A 17,129-nucleotide genomic window follows, 5' to 3' on the forward strand; every position below is an offset into this window, starting at 1 on the left:
CTGCCTGCCAATGTAGGTTCTATCCCCAGAGGAAGTAAATGGCAGATGAAAATAGTTCTGTTTTTCTATTTTCGCATGCCTTTCCTCCTGGCCACAAAATGGCTGCTGCACCTCCAGGCATCATGTTGATGTTAAACAACGAACAGGGTAAGAAAAGAGGAAGGATGGTACTAACTGTACACGCTCTTACCAAAAAGAGCAAAAGCCTTCCAGAATTCTGCTTCTGTTTCTGATCAGGAGGCTTAGGGCTAATTTCCAGAATGGTATCACAGGCCATTAGCTGGGAAAGCATCTACACTAAAGACTAGAAAAAAGAAATAGGCTTGAGATGATTGGAATCAGCCAATGAATAATATTTGCCAAAGTAAGTTTTTATCTTGGTTTTTCATTTGTGTGTCTCCTTCTTAAATTCTCCCTCTTTCCCTCCAGCAAACCCATTCCCCTCTTTGTTTAGAAAGAGGTAGAACTGAGAAAAGTGGTAACATGAACAGTTGTGTCAGGAAGTAAAATTTGTTCTAGAAGAAATTATAAAAGTGCAACAGAGAAAAGAGCACAGAAGGACATGAAGCAGGATATCTTTATTAGAGCAGAGGAGGTCAGAGAAAAAAGGAAATACTGGCTTGAGCAGAGTGGGATGAAGGGAGGCTTTCAAGCTTTAGTCAGTGGATTAATTTCATAGTAGTGCCTTTGCCAGAGGCAGAACTCATCTTGTTGAGTCTTAAAGGAAGCACCACAGACAGTAGGCTTTCTTATAGGTCATTTAATTACAGATTATCATATAAGACATATTGTTTTTCATGTCTACAGAGCAAACAACAAAGGGTTTTGTGATACAACCTATTTTTAAATGATACCTATTCAAATATTACCTATTCCATGAATCCTTAATGATTTTTTTTCCTTAAAAAAGCATCATAACTTTGAATAAAATTTCATAAAGCATCATGAGGATTTCATACTACGACCATTAAGATAGCAATAGTTCTCCCCAGGAGGCCAGGTCTCTTGGCTTATTCAGTTCCTGACTCTGTCCTTCATCTGATCTGCTATCAAGTGGGCCCCCTTGGTACTGTTAAGTCACTGATGACTAAGTGTTCAAATCTTTATCCTGCTGGGATTTTCTAGTCACCATCACTCTCGCTGGAACTGCCACTGTCAGATGACTCACTACTGTCATGCTTTTTAGGGGGGCGAAACCTCCTATTGGAATGGGAGTTCCTGTAACCCCAGGTGCCTTTGCTTTGTGACCCACCCTTGTTCCATGCATAATTATTTTGTCGGTGGGGCACATAATGATTTTTCCTGCTGTGTGTTGTTATGGTTCCCTCATTATTGGGACCGTTATGGGAACCTATTTCATGTTTAATTTCATTATCAAGACCACGAGGAGGAATGAGCTGGCCCTGACCTTCGCTCTTACTGGGAAATCTTTGTTCTTCCTTTGAGGGCTCTTGATATCTAGTAGAATGCTGTGTGCCTTTTCTGCTGCTACCTTTGCCATTTTGGGGAATTTCATTATAGTTAGTACCTTCAGCTCCATCTCTACTGCCGTCTTTCCTTTGGTCTTTTGAGGGTACGTGCGGGTAGTGAAACTCTATTTCCCCTTGATGAGCATCTTGGCTGCCGCCATCCACTCTGTTTCCTTCTTGCCCAGGGAGTTTCTTAAAATCGGTGCCACCTATGATGTCATTGCTGCCCTCCACTAGGCTTACATCAGTATTTGCCTCTTGGGCTGTTTTACCCCTGGTTCCAGTAGTTTTTCTGCCATTCCTTTCTTTCTCTGGGATCTCATTATAACCTGGTCCTTTTGCATCAGGACTGGTGGTCTCAGTTTCACTTGGGCTGGAAAGCTCTGTTTGAATATCTGTACCTTCTCGGTCAGGATCAATAGCATCTCCTTTACCAGAAATGTCCTTGAAAGGTGGACCATCTCCACTGAAAGGAGAGAGATCATTATCTCCTCTTCCTTGAAGATCAGGGTAACCACTGCCCTCAAAATCACTGGGGATTTTCTTTACTTTGGGGAGCTGTTTTAGATAGTCCATGTTGTGTTGGGTGAGGTGGGTAGATTTGCTTTTTACCGGAATATTCTGGGCTTGAGAATCTCTTTGGTGATTCTTAAGTTGTGAGGGGGCTTTAGCATAGTTGGCATCGGCTGGAATTTTGCCTAGGACATTCCTCGGTTTGTTCTCTTTGTTTTCTCCCGCCAAGAGTTCAGTCACAGTTCTGGGCTCCATTCCGTGGTACATGCTATTTCTGATGAGAGCTGCGCCATATCTTTCTTGGCTGTGTAGTTTGCGGATAGCACTGTCTCTGTCCTCAGCCCTGTGCTTCCCCTTCGATTCAGGATAAATGGACATCTTTAGGTCACTGTGGGCATTTTCTTTGCTACTGATAATGTAGTCTTCATTCGTTGACTGTTTATTTCCCGAAAGACTTTGAGATTTTGTGCTTTTGTTATTTTCATTGGTTCTAGGAAGGAACAAGTCTTCCTCTTTTTTCAGGACGATGTTTTCTTTAGGTGCTGGCTCTTGACTTCTCTTGCCAGAATGGGGAAGAGCAATACCTTTGTTTTTTTCTTCCTGCTAAAGTATAATTTTCAATATAAAGTGATTATTTTATGTTAAGCTTTTAAAATTTAATAATTCTTAGGCAATAATGTTTAAAATCCCACCAGATACTTAATAAAAAGAATCTTTTAACTCAAAAGAGATTTGTTGGTAGAGATAATTTTGAAATGGCCAAAGCAGGTTTCACAGAAAAAGAAGAATGAACAAGGCTTTAAGAGTGGGTGAGATTCAAATACATGAAAAGAAAATGGTGAAACTGTCCTAAGATTAAGTAGCATATTCAAATGTTTGGAAACAGGAAACATTTGAAAGATAATATGAATAAAACTATAAGGCTGGAGTAGAGAAAGCCAAAGGGAATGATAAAAAGGAGAATCCTAAGGGAAGAGAAGTAAATTTTGAAATATAGATTAGGGCCTGATTTTAAAGGAGGATCTGAATTTAAGGAAGACAGAGCATGGTCCTCACCTTGTGACCTTGAGACATTTCAAGTGAAATGAAGTTCATCTTTCAAACGTGATTATTCTCTCTCTCTCCCCCTCCCCACACCCCTATTCTCTCTCTTTGTTTTGGTCCTGGCCTTCAAAGGTATAAATATTTTCCTCTCTACTTTTTCCTTTTTTTTTTTTTTACAGAGGATATACAAATAGAAGTTGTAGGTAATACTGAGCTTCTGACATTCAAACAAAGGATCTTGCAACAACTGTTAGTGACCCTAGTTATTGTCTGAAAAGGTAATCATTATCTTTATTTTCTTCCTCTTTTGTCATGTAATAATCCAAATTAGATAGTCTAGATCAATAGTTTTCAAATTTAGCACTTATCAGAACTATTTGGAAGGCTTACTAGAACAAAGATTGTTGGACCCAATGGCCAGAGTTTGTGATTCTGTAGGCTTGGGGTGAGGCTCTAGAATCTGCATTTATGACAAGTTCCCAGCTGATGTTGGTGCTGCTGGCTTGTAACCACCCTTTGAGAACTACTCTTCTAGATCATAAGTTTAAGTAGTGAAGGCCCAGATAAGAAAAGCCCCTGAGAGAATAATGGGATGAAAAAAGAGAGTGGAGACGAAGAGTGTTTATGCTTGTGCCTCAGTTTTTCCTTTTCGGGAAGAAGGTCTGTAAGGATGCAGCTTCATAGACAGCACCTTACCAACCTGAGGTACAGCCAAGGTGCAAGAAGCTTGAACAACGTGGTCAGGAAGAAAAGGGACTGAGATTGATTTTGCCCACTCACTCTTTCTCTGTGGCACAGGCTAGACATGGAAGCATCTGAGAGTTTTCAGGAGCTTACCAGAGGGAGTGAAGTGGCTCTAAAAGGAGCAATGTATTTAGATGGAGCATATATACTAGGAATAATGTGAGACAAATGCAGACAAAGAGGGATCTACCTTGTCCATGAGATCCAGGAGAGGCTGAATCCCCACTGTCCCCTCCATCACCCTAAGACTGTACTGTTTGGTCCTAAGCCATTGTATCCAGTGACTTGGCAGGGCAAGCAGTATTGTCCCTTCCGTGTCTGAGGATGCCATGACTTCCCCTCCACTAGTGTATAAGCCACGTGTGTACATTTGGTGTATGGTATGTAGTGGATTAGAGAAGGAAATGGCAACCCACTCCAGTATTCTTGCCTGGAAAATCCTATGGACTGAGGAGCCTGGAGGGCTACAGTCCATGAGGTCGCAAAGGATTGGACATGACCGAGTAACCTGGGCACATGTAGTGGATGATGTCAAGCCATACCTGACTCCCTCGTATGCACGCTTGCCATCTTAGGGGGAGATGGCAGAAGTGAGCATCTGAGCATTTTTATCCAAAAGAGACTGAAGTCTTAAAGATTAGATAAACTTAATTTAAATAGGTTGAATTTAAATTAATTTCTGCATACTCCCTCCCCATTTATTAACACACGGGTAAGAGCTCTTGAGCAACAGAAAAATTATAGACAGAATAAATAGCATACTTCCCTCCACCTCAAGCTTGTAAGGTGAGCTAAAATTTACAACACTACTACATAAACCTTTGAACTGGTGGATAACATGAAATCAAAATAAGAGATATTTATTGAGGGACTGAGACATATAAGAAGTTGGGCTGGTGTTTTGTGTTCCAGGCAGTACCTGATGACTTATTAAATGGCAGAGGTAGTGGTCCTACAGGGTTTATGAAGTGTGGGGGTGATGTGGTGGGGCAGAGACCTCACACTCAGTCAGGGTTTGCACAGACATACAGAGTGTCAGAATTTCAGGCAGAAGAATTTGGTTTTATTTTATAGAGGATGGAGAAGCAGTGATGGTGTATGAGCAAGAGAGTAACAAGGAGGAATCAAGCTAAGAAAGAACAGGTAGGAGTCTGCTGCAGTGTCTAAGAGTGAGATGTAATCACGTGGATTAGGAATATGCCAAAGAAAAAAGTTATGAAGAAAAACCTTCTACTGGTGCCCAAATAGAAGAAGGGGAAATGGCAATCCACTCCAGTACTCTTGCCTGGAAAATCCCATGGATGGAGGAGCCTGATAAGCTACAGTCCATGGGGTTGCAAAGAGTCAGACATGACTGAGCGGCTTCTCTTTCTTTCTTTTCTTTAATAACTAGAATGTTGACATGCAATAGTGAAAGCAAGAAAAAAGATAACTTTTATATTAGATATATTGCTGTTGAGAGACTATAGAATCTGAGCTCCAAATGCAACATTCAGTTAGAGACAGAGTTTGGTGTCCCAGCCTCCCAGCCCACGTCCTTCACACATATGACCTATGGTCAGCTGGTCCATCCTGGAACATTTTATCAGCTAATTGCTTGTTACTTTTCATGTCAGATAATTTCACTTAAGGATATTCTAATTTTTTTTCATTTTTTTTTTAACCTGCAACCAGTAACTAGTATCCCTTTTTTCCTGATGGAACAGTCATTAAGGTTATTTCCTCTTTCATGTACAACCCTTCTGGGAAAGGAAAGGTTTCCTCCATATTCACTGAATGCTTTGTCTTCACCAGGTTGACATGTGCAGGTCGTTGTTATTAGGTCACTAGATACAGATCCATCCTCAAATAGGAGTACTGTTCTACTTGGAAGTCTGCCTGCTTTTATACATAAATCTTATTAACGTTGGAGGCAGAGGGTAATTGTCAAGATAAAAATGATTTATGGGGGTGTCTTCTATTCTCTGAGCCACCCCACCCCTGGTGGCTCAGACAGTAAAGTGTCTGCCTGCAATGTGGGAGACCTGGGTTTGATCCCTGGGTCAGGAAGATCCCCTGGAGAAGGAAATGGCAACCCACTCCAGTACTCTTGCCTGGAAAATTCCATGGCTGGAGGGGCCTGGTGGGCTACAGTCCATGGGGTCGCAAAGAGTCGGACACAACTGAGCGACTTCACTTCACTTCACTTCTATTCTTACGAAGCTGGCTAATATGAAGTACACAAACATTTCAATGTGTAGTATTTTAAAGATATAATTTGAAATGACTTATTTTGGGGAGTTATTATTTACTAATCTTTTATAGTGGCAGGTACATTCTGAAAATAAGTGAGGTTTTCTGATGAGGGAAAATATAATACAAAAGCTTTATAATGAGTTATTTCAGAATAAAAAGTATTTTAAACATTTGACTTAAGACATTGCATCTGGGAAAGTTTTACCTGGACGTCTATACTTTCCTTTGCAACCAAGTTCATTAGCTCACTGCTAATAGAAACTTTTGAGTTAAACAGGTACTCTATAATAATCCCTTCTTAATTTTTCCCCCTTCCTATTCTGAAGGGGGAAGGTTTGTTTTATATTTGATGCTTTTATTGCTTTTGAAACAGTAACATGTATACTAATAACTGTGTAAATTTATTTAAAAATCAAACAGAATTCTTTTATAAAAAAAGTTAAACAACTTCTAAATTGTGGTATATGATGGTCAGTCATTTTGTGTTTGCTTACGCCAGTTGACTTCTGATTGCATTGTTGATTGTATGATGGTTGAACAGTGAACACATCCATTGGCCAATCTTCTTTCCTATATCCTGCTTTCCTATCTCCATGCCTTGGCTCACATTATTCTTTTCATGGAGAATAGTCTCTCCCACACAAATGTTTGCTCAAATCCTACTCATCCTCTAGCTCAATTATTTCAAATATATAGCTTTCCATGAGCACCAGTTTAGGAACTGAGCTTTTCTACTCCAAGCCCTAAAGCATGACTTTTCGGGGTACCACTCAGATAGCACTTTCTTTTTCAGGTTATAATCACTTTTGTAAGAACCTTTTATTCTTTTCTAACTCTAAAATCCTGGAAAGAGTTAAGTTTTCTCAATCATTTATCTCACATAATATCTTGCACAATAGGAAGCACTCAACATATATTTGTTACAACCAATAAGTTTAAAAGACACTGAGTCTTAGAGATGTTAAGTCTTAGAGATGCATTTAAAGAATATTGAGCAGAACAAAATAACATTCTGAAGGGAAACTGCTACTTTTATGGGGAATGAAGCCAGATTTGGGAAAAAAGTAAATAGTCATTTTGCTGATGGCATTTTAAACTGTTTCTAGCTCTTTGGCCAATGAATTTACAAAAAGGGACTGAGTAAAAACAAGTATTGTTTTATTCCAGTGACAGAGCGCTTATTCTTTCTCTTCTAAGCATCCTGACACAGATAGTGTCATCTGTAGAATTAATTTAAGGGACATTAAAATGTGTCACTTTTTCCTAAAAAAGGTCAAAATTATTTCCTTTTAATCCCTTCCCCCATAAGAGCATATGATACATTATGTCCAAAAACCTCCTTATAAAGGATCAAACTTCTCAGTGTGATGAAAAGCAGAGAGATTACACTGCTGACAAAGGTCTGTATAGTCAAGGCTGTATCTGTGTCTTCCCAGCGGTCATGTACTTTTGAGAGAGCCAGACTGTAAAGTAGGCAGAACGCCAAAGAATTGATGCCTTTGAATTGTGGAGAAACTTTACTTTACTCAGAAGCAATAACATGAAAGCAATAACAGAAGCAATAACATGAAAAACTCATGGGTGTCTGGGGCCCACCAGCATCACATGTGCTATGGCAGGTCTTGAAGCAGGGCAGGGTTTAGGCCAGGGCACGAGGTGGCCTGTCTGTATCAGGAAGACTCTGGGACACAGAGGTCCATAGCAGAGATGCTCCAGGAGCCTGGGACCAGGGGAAAAGGACAAAAGCACCAGCGAGAGACAGAAACTCCAGACCCGACGAAAGTAAACTGTCTGCCTTACAGTTTCTCCTGGTGTTGATCCAGAGCTGGCTCAGGATAAGGATCACTGGGATTCGGCTTACCTTCATATCAGTTTGGTTTTTCCTTCCAGACGAGGTGGAAACATACTTAAACATATAATACCCATGTTTCTCATGGTGACCCTTGTACGTTATCTACAAAAACACAACATTGTATTAATGTGGGTTTATCTCTTATTTAGAAGTTTTCTGGCTCTCTTTTTAATAGTACAAGATATTTTTAACTCCAGTGAAGTCTACTTATGCATCTAACAGATGGTAGTACTTCTGATAACCACAGGAGGGCGTATGTAAGCCAGTTCCCGAAGAGAGCAGCTTGTTTCGTCTGTCTCTAAATCGGTTTTCCTTGATGATGAGTATCAAACAGCTCTCTCCCCCAAGAGTGTATCAATTTTACTATCAAATTTAAATTCAAATGGAGAATTGGTAATATTTTCAGGTAGGAGAAGGCAGGGGGATGAGGAGAAAGGCAGATTTTACAGAATTCATGCTGATGTCAAAATTGGCAAAACTCACAGCATAAACCTTCAAGCTCTTAAGCTTGTAGTTTTTGCCTTTGTAATTTTAAGCTAAGATAGAGAACAGAAGATTGTTAGTTTTTAGAACAGAATTTTCTGAGACTGCCAGAAGAAACCCTGCTAAGCAGAAGTAAACTGCAATTTGGTGACATGAAATACTGAGAGTTCTTGTTTAACTTTCTGGTTGCATGTGAAAACTAACTCCATGTACACAGAATTCCTCATAAAGACTTGTTAACTCACTTCCCTTTGTTTTCTCCCTCATTTATTACTTTGTTATCATGTACATGCATGGGAAAATATTATTTGCTAATAGCAACATCCTAGAATTTTATCCCTCTGAAGGAAGAAATCACATGAAGAGAAACAAGTTCCCATTCAGAAGGCTTTTTTCTTTTGTATCACACATTGTGTGAATTAAAGTGCCAAAATTATGTTGTGTAATTTTCCATTTCCATTCTAGGTACACAGGAATATTTTGGCAGTTAAAAATTTCCCCGTATTGACTTTTCTCTTTATAGAGTTGGAAGAGGTGTATTTAAGAAGAATAATTCTGTTTACCCTCTGTTCTTCCACATAGTCTTGCTTCTTTTTCTCAGCCTGTGGTTGCAATGTCTGAAAGGAAACAAGAAATAAAACATCACCAAATATTTCTTCTTTCATTCATTTCTTCAAACAATAAATGTCTCCTTTATTTTTCTCTCACTCAGTGCTCAGTGCTCAGCCACTCAGTCGTGTCCAACTCTTCGTGACCCCATGGACTGTAGCCCACCAGGCTCCTCTGTCCATGGAATTTTCCAGGCCAGAATACTAGAGTGGGTTGCTATTTCCTCCTCCAGGGGATCTTCCCAACCCAGGGACCAAACCCAAGTCTCCTTTGTTGGCAGGAAGATTCTTCAGCGTGCCACCTGAGAAACCCTTTTCTCTCACTGGGTTATTCAATGTAGAAAATCATTCTGACCAGAAGAAGATGGGCACATACATCACATTTGTTTCTTCATTGAAGGAGGGTGCTGACCTTCCTTCCTAGAGGAAGGCAGTGCTGTCTCTACTACAGAACCTCGTGCAGTGCAGGAGAACAGCTGAGTTGGGAGGGGTGGCCCTCCAAGTGAAAAAGCTTAAATGTCATTTGTATCCACTGAAAAATTTTCCCTGGCACACTGGAAGTGTTTGGTATCAGTGAACTAAAATCAGAGTTGAGTGAGGTGTGGATTGTGTGTGCATTGATTGTATAAGTTCAGTCATTGCTCTTAGAATTAGGATATGATGCTCCTGATGGTCCATGAAGAGTGAAGCCATGGCCCTGCACCAAAGGGGAAGGAATACACTGGAGAGGGGACTTTAGTGTTGCCAGTCACCTGGGCAGTTTTTTCTTTCAGGGAAATGGAAAATGACATTTTGAAAGATTGTATTGTATAGAATGTGAGTTATAGAATGACACTATGAACCATTAAGCTTTCTGTTACTTCCACTATCAAAAATCCAGAATTTTACCTAACAACAAAAAAAAAAAACAAACAAGAAAATTACTTTTTTTTTCAATTTTATAGTAATTTTTACCCCCTAAGGCATATTTTATAATTCTACCCTTTATTGCCCCCTCCTTTTGTTGGTTCTTATGCAATCATGTGCATATAAATTTAGAACATTGTATTATTCCTCAGAAATATCAAAAGAGCTTAAATAGTTCTGGAAATAGTGCTATAGGAAAGAAAAAATATTAAAAAATGATATAGGTACCTATTAAGCAAAAGAAAGAAATGATAGTTTGGGGTATTCAGTATCTTCTTACAGAACACACATGCAACGTGTTAAAAACTTACATGATAGTATAGAGCACCTAAATATAGTTCACAATAATAAATCATGAACTTGTAACAAAGTAACCTATAACAAAGTCTTTATGGTCTAATTACATATTGATGATTATTAATTGAATTGCATGGCCCAACAATCATATTTTACTTTTTCCACTTAAAATTTTGTTTTTGAAGGAAACAAGAATGTTACCCCTAAATATGTCTTTTAAAAATGTGAACCACTGAAAAAGTCTTCTTTGAAATTGTTACAATATTGTTTCCGTTTTATGTTTTAGTTTTTGGCCACAAAGCTTGTGGGCTCTTAACTCCCTGACTAGTGATCGGACCTGTACCCCCTGCATTGGGAAGCGAAGTCTTAACCACTGGACTGCCAGGGAAGTCCCCTAAATATGTGTTTTTGACATAATTATTTTGAGCTGAAGGCAATTAAGAAATAGAACATGTAGAAAAAATTTCCCTTTTTCTGCCTAAAGGTAGGGAATAAATTCTTCTTTTACTAGAGACAATCTTATCAGTCTAGAGATGGCACAGAGGGATATGCAAACAAATCTTGTTAAACTAATCTTAGTCCTAATTACGGAAGATAAGAATTATCTAATCCTATCCTGTTTGTCCTGTCAGTTCTTCACAATATCTTATTACTTTGTCTAAATGGTATTAAAAACCTCCTGCCCTCGCCATGTCTTTCAATCCTCATTCTTTTGTAAAGGCTTCCATGTACAGGTCAAATTATTAAAAAAAATTTGTGTTCTCTTCTCCTGTTAATCTGTCTTTGTTGGTTTCATTTTCAGATCCAGCCAGAGACCCAAAGAAGATTGAGGAAAACCTTTTCCTCTCCTAGAGGTTGAATTTGGATTATATTTCCAGAACATAAGTAAGTGGCTCAGTATACACTGATTTCTGATATGCCTAATCTGTAATTAAATAATTTAGATAATTACCCAAATAGAATCCATATCTGAAAGAAAACGTCACATATAGCTATTTGTAATTCCAAATTTGTCTTTGTATCCTTGCCAAACCTCTTTCACTTGAAATCTGCACCCCTCCTCCTCCCGCACCCCCTCCCCACCCACTTGGCAGTTCTGCCCTTGAACGTGGCTCTGAAATGGAGATGGCCTTGTTTCCTTCAGAGGAAGAAGACTGGCATCCTCTCTTGACCAGTGGTCAGTGGATTGGTGTTGACTTAGCACATTTACTGGAAAATGGTCAGAGATACCACTCCAGCTGTTCTTTGGAATGTGTTGCTCAAAATAGACCCATCCTCGGCGGGTGGGATTGAGCTGGGTCAGCAGGACCCACTCCATCCTTCTCATGCCTAAGCACGTACCCCTGTGGCCCTGACTGAGCAAAGTCAGTTGTGTGTATTGGGCCTGGCAGATGTCTATTTTAAGCCATATGCACTCCCACAGGTCTGTTGGAGCATGCGTGCTGAGAGGGGATCTGTTTTCTCAACTCCTACTCTCCTCTGTGGCTGGCATGGCTCATGCTTGTCAGTGGTCGCTTACCCACTCTCTCAGGACCTGTATGTAAGTTTTTCTCTGACAACAGAATGACCACTTGCTTCCACGCTTCTCCAACTGAAAAGGTTACCCTGAGAAGTTAGGATGTTTTTCAGACATTATCTTATGAGTACTGTGTCCCCTTGGCAGAAAATATCTGTAACACTCAGCATTTTCATAAGACGATTTAGTCACATCCTGTTCATCTGCGTGAACCAAGGAGAAGAAAAGACACAGAAGGAAACTGGAGCTTGATTTGGGTTAAGCTATGGGGAACTTCTTTCCATCTTTAGCCTCGCTGATGAAGAGAAAATCACTACCAGGATCTCACAGTGTTGGAATGTTGCAAGAATTATAGAAAAGCTCTGGTTCCTTTGTGTAGTATTGCAGTTATACAGTCTAGTTGCTTAGCCTTAGAGCATCCAAGTCAAACCCTTTCAGATTTTGGTAAAATACTGAGAAGTTCTTTTGACACGTTACAATTTGAGTATATTTGCTCATTGGCATTAGCTGATTGAAACACTGTGGCTGGCTATTGGTTTTCTTGAAAATATTCTTTCTGGTGCTTCTCCAAAGGCAACATGTGGACATCTTATAATTCTTCTTACATGTTCATTCAGGGCCTCCTTGGTGACAGACATTTGTGCCAAATGTTGAATACTTCCTCTGTGTTTGGTATTTTATTGTAACTGAACTAGCTAAGTGCTACTAGTTTACAAAGATGTTGCTTAAAGGAAAAATAGATAAAGAGAGCAAGAGATTATATGATGTGCAACTGAATTTGTAAATGCTTACTGGTGCTGCCAGGGTCAGGCTGAAAAGGAGCAGTTCCAAACAGAAGATTCGCATCTTTGAGGATCTCTGTAAAAAGACAAAAATATTTTACCCTAAAGTATTGCTGGTTATGGACGGTAGCCATAAGAATAAATAAAATACGAAAGTCTATACAAACAATCATCCCCTTAGCAGTCCATTAGTCAATTTTCTTTTGTTTAAAAAAAAAAAAAAAACTGTATATAATTTAAATCTAAGTGTAGAAACTTTAAGAGCTTTCTTATGTTTAATCATTCCAATGTGAATGTGAAAATTGTCCAACATTATTAAAACAATATAGAAATGAATTTATAGATATTTATTTACTCTATTGTCAGCCCAAACTTTTCCCTTTTGTCTTTAGAGAGAGAATTTAATTGAATTATTTATATAATTCAGAATAACATTAAGCAAAGAGTTAGTAAACTTGAAGATAGATCAATAGAAATGTAATTTGAACAAGAGAGGGAAAAAAGATTTTTAAATGACCATTTTCTTTTAGCCCTTTGTAAGTGTATTCAGCTTACTCAGGGACCTGTGTGATGATAGCAATGATCAACCCAGAATTCTATATCTTAGAGAGGAAGTATAGCAAAATTAAGAACTGGGGTTTTAAAGTGAGATTTGTGTTTGTGTTCTTGGCTCTGTTATTTAATAGCCAAGGGACCCTGAGCAAGTCATTTACCTCATTTGTAAGATGTGAGTAGTATTTGTAGTTACATCTGATGAAAAAACTCGTAGATAGCTCTTTACACAAAGCCTGGCACATAGTAAGTACTCAATAAAGGTTAGCTATTGTCGTTATTGGAGAAGGAAATGGCAACCCAGTATTCTCCAGTATTCTTGCCTGGAGAATCCCAGGGACAGGGGAGCCTGGTGGGCTGCAGTCTATGGGGTCGCACAGAGTCGGACACGACTGAAGCAACTTAGCATTGTCGTTAAAATAAACAAATAGTTAAAAAATAACATTAAGTTAGTATAGCAACTCATAACAGACTAAATGAATCTGCCAGGATAGCAAGCTCCACTGTGAGGAATGAAATCTTGTTTGCTATCAGCCTGGTGCCCAAATATATATCCTCATACTCATTAGCAAAGTATATGAAGTGGGAGCCACCTGTGACCTGGAGACCAAGACAATTTATACAATACCTATTTTAATAGCTAACATTTACTGAAAACTAAAACGAGCCAAACACTGTTCTAAAAATTTGACATGTATTCAATTATTTAAGCTAACAATAACCCTGTGGAGTGAGGTAGCATTACCAGTCCTGTTTTATAGATTAGGAAATAGACACAAGTTCAAATGATTTGTCTCAGAATTCCTAGGTATTCAGGGGCAGAACCAGGATTAGCAGCCAGGCAATGTAGCTCTAGAGCCAGAGTCTATACCACCTTGAATAAGTTTCTATTCTTTTATCTTATTGCAGAACAATCTACACGGAGTTGATATGAACGCTAATCATAGTATTATATTGGGCTCAACAAAATGATGTTTAAAAGACTAACATTTTATTATGGATAAAGGTACATGTTTATACTTTGGTAAGTGTGTTAAGAGAATCCAGTGAGTTTGTTTAAGTCTAGAAAGCCAATGGATTGAAAAGGAAAATTGACATAACTTTGGATGACCCATCTGTTGGTTTTTATACTAAATATTTTACTAACCACCACACAGACATATTACAATCAATATGAAAATTTAAAATTTACACCATTCTTTGGTGGTACTTAAGAGAAAAATACTTCTAATAGGAAAAATAAGCTGAATACTGTTGTAATTTTCAATCATTTCAAAGTAAAAGCTTTGGTGAAATAAAACTATTAAATATATTCTAAAATCCTGGGCTATTATCCTCTAAATTAATGCAATTTTAAGAACCTTAATCCTAGTCATGATTTAGCTTCTAAGCATTCTAGCGATCAGGACAGTATAAGCCACGTATCTAATGACTTACGCTGATCAGTAGAAATATCAGCACAGATGAGGTTTGACAGCATAACTCTGACCATATTATCCTTATTCTGTCTTATAAGCAAAAGTATAGAGTAAAATTGAAGTCTTCAAGTCATTGTGGACATTGATAATATTGGTAGTCAAACCAGAGAGAAAACTGCTACCAAGCCCCAAATTTTAGTTGTTCATTTCTAGAGCTTAGTAACACACTTTCTTTTTATAAAACAAAGCACTAAATATTACATAGTTATGCCCACTGGAGAATACTTTCAATACACATTTCTCTTCAAAAGCAATATTCCTACCCGAATGGCATGCATCTTAAAAATGTAAACTATGTTATAAGGCTATTTGCTATCAAGAGAATCGTTACCTGGGGATCTTTGACCTTCAGAATACCTGGTTTCTTCTGCAGGATTAGCAGTCTTTGGGTATTTTGCTGAAATTTAAAGTTTGTTAGAGTACCCAATGGCCAATCAGCACTGGCTCACTTAGCACTAGAAAACAATTTGCTACCAGTGCCCACAGATAACCATAGGGGGCAGAGTAATTTTAATCTAAAAATGTTTTTGTGGTAAAAAGCTGCTATCAAATGTTCCAGAAAATGGGATAAACAGAAAATATAAATACCTCAGCTTGGTATATTATGTTGTCAAATAATTAAAAGTGATTTCAGAACTATTAGTTCTTGCTGAGTAACTCGCAAGTTTATAAATAGAAAACATTGTAGCTATTCTTTTGTGTAGAAAGTTTGTAATTTCAATTGTGCCTGAATTTAGTTCAGCAATATTTAAGAAAAATGCATTTGAGTGTCTATTATGTGACAGGCATTAGGGAAATAGCAGCAGCAGTGAGCTGAAACAGGAAAAAGAATCCCGGTCTTCACGGAGTTTATAAGCCGGTGGGGAGACAAGCAATAAACAACATAAATAAGTAAAATACATTATGTTAGGTAGTGACACAGGCTCAGTCTAAGAAGAAAAAGTGTTGCTAGGAGATGACAAAAACAAGCACTGTGAGTGGGAACATTAGGTGAAATTTTAGATTAAGAGGCCCAGGAAGGCCTTGTTGAGAAGGTGACTTTCCAGTAAAGACCTGTAGACATATGACTTTGTAGTGGAAGAACATTCTAGGCAAAAGAAAGAGAAGAGGAGACTTCTCGGGGACAAGAGCCTGCTGGCTTATTTCAAGACAGGAAAGAGGTCACTTTGGCTGGATGGACTGCAAAGGGGAATAGCAGGAAATGAGGCCAGAGGGGTATTAGATGGCAGGTGATGTCGTGCCCCTGGGTCATCAGGAAACTCCTGACTTCACTTGAGTGAGAAGGAAGCCCTTAGAGGTCTTGGGCAAAGGAGGAATTGAAGGAGGGACTGAGTAGGAAAAGGCAGAGTCTGGCAAGCAAGCTCTTGCAGTAATCCGGTCATGAGACATTTGACACTTGAACCAGAAGAGATGGTGAGAAGTGGTCACATTCTAGATTTATTTTGAAAGTAAAGCCAATAGGAATGACTGGTATACTGGATGTGGCTATGAGAGAAAATCAAGAATCAAGGATGGCACCACGGTTTTCCCTTTGAGCGACTGGAAGAATAAAGTTACACTATGGTATTGTTATGGGGGAAGGAAACATTGAGAGTTTGGGTTTGTATGTGAATGTTATAAAATGGTCAACTTAGGACACTGACTTTTTCAATGAAACAAGTAGCACATGCTACTGGAATAAGCATTTTTAGGGCAGTTTTTTGGTCCAGTCTGCCTGCCAAAATCATGATTGCAAGAGTTCAGGAGGTTCCATTTAGTTTAAAATATTATACTACCTGGAAGGATAATTTATGTTAGAATTTTATGTGAAACATCAATAAAAGGTAGTGTAAGAATTTTTAACTCATGCCAAACAATGAAAACTACCTATGAGGTGGAGTGAAGTGAAAGTTACTCAGTCGTATCCGACTCTTTGTGACCCCATGGACTATACAGCCCATGGAATTCTCTAGGCCAGAATACTGGAGTGGGTAGTCTTTCCCTTCTGCAGGGGATGTTCTCAACCCAGGGATGGAACCCAGGTCTCCTGCATTGCAGGTGAATTCTTTACCAGCTGAGCCACAAGGAAAGCCCAAGAACTACCTATAGCTTAACACAATTTCAGTTCAGTTCAGCTCAGTTCAGTCGCTCAATCCTGTCCGGCTTTTTGCGACCCCATGAATCACAGCACGCCAGGCCTCCCTGTCCATCACCAACTCCTGGAGTTCACTCAGACTCACGTCCATCAAGTCAGTGATGCCATCCAGCCATCTATCTCATCCTCTGTCATCCCCTTCTCCTCCTGCCCCCAATCCCTCCCAGCATCAGAGTCTTTTCCAATGAGTCAACTCTTCACATGAGGTGGCCAAAGTACTGGAGTTGCAGCTTTAGCATCATTCCTTCCAAAGAAATCCCAGGGCTGATCTCCTTCAGAATGGACTGGTTGGATCTCCTTGCAGTCCAAGGGACTCTCAAGAGTCTTCTCCAACACCACAGTTCAAAAGCATCAATTCTTCGGCGCTCAGCTTTCTTCACAGTCCAACTCTCACATCCATACATGACCACTGGAAAAACCATAGCCTTGACTAGATGGACCTTTGTTGGCTAAGTAATGTCTCTGCTTTTGAATATGCTATCTAGGTTGGTCATAACTTTTCTTCCAAGGAATAAG

The 17,129-nt window shown here is 39.1% G+C and overlaps 1 protein-coding gene across 3 annotated transcripts; it reads right to left on the reverse strand.

Moving 5' to 3' along the window:
* Window positions 1-745: 745 nt before the first annotated feature.
* MEPE (matrix extracellular phosphoglycoprotein) lies at window positions 746-14,832 on the reverse strand. 3 transcript variants are annotated; one of them, XM_010860193.1, is made up of 5 exons: window positions 14,811-14,832; window positions 12,460-12,525; window positions 8,904-8,957; window positions 7,867-7,959; window positions 746-2,582 (listed from the first exon to the last, which is right to left on the reverse strand). In XM_010860193.1, exons 2-5 carry the CDS (start codon window positions 12,511-12,513, stop codon window positions 1,122-1,124), a joined length of 1,662 nt encoding a protein of 553 aa, XP_010858495.1. In that variant the 5' UTR covers window positions 12,514-12,525; window positions 14,811-14,832; the 3' UTR covers window positions 746-1,121. The 3 variants fall into 3 exon arrangements, with proteins under 3 accessions (XP_010858495.1, XP_010858494.1, XP_010858496.1); XM_010860192.1 differs by lacking the exon at window positions 14,811-14,832 and having other exon boundaries at window positions 1,122-2,585; window positions 12,460-12,513; XM_010860194.1 differs by lacking the exons at window positions 7,867-7,959; window positions 14,811-14,832 and having other exon boundaries at window positions 1,122-2,585; window positions 12,460-12,513.
* Window positions 14,833-17,129: the final 2,297 nt, after the last annotated feature.

Source organism: Bison bison, unplaced genomic scaffold, assembly GCF_000754665.1.
Source record: "Bison bison bison isolate TAMUID 2011002044 unplaced genomic scaffold, Bison_UMD1.0 scf7180017864464, whole genome shotgun sequence".
Taxonomy (NCBI): Eukaryota; Metazoa; Chordata; class Mammalia; order Artiodactyla; family Bovidae; genus Bison; species Bison bison.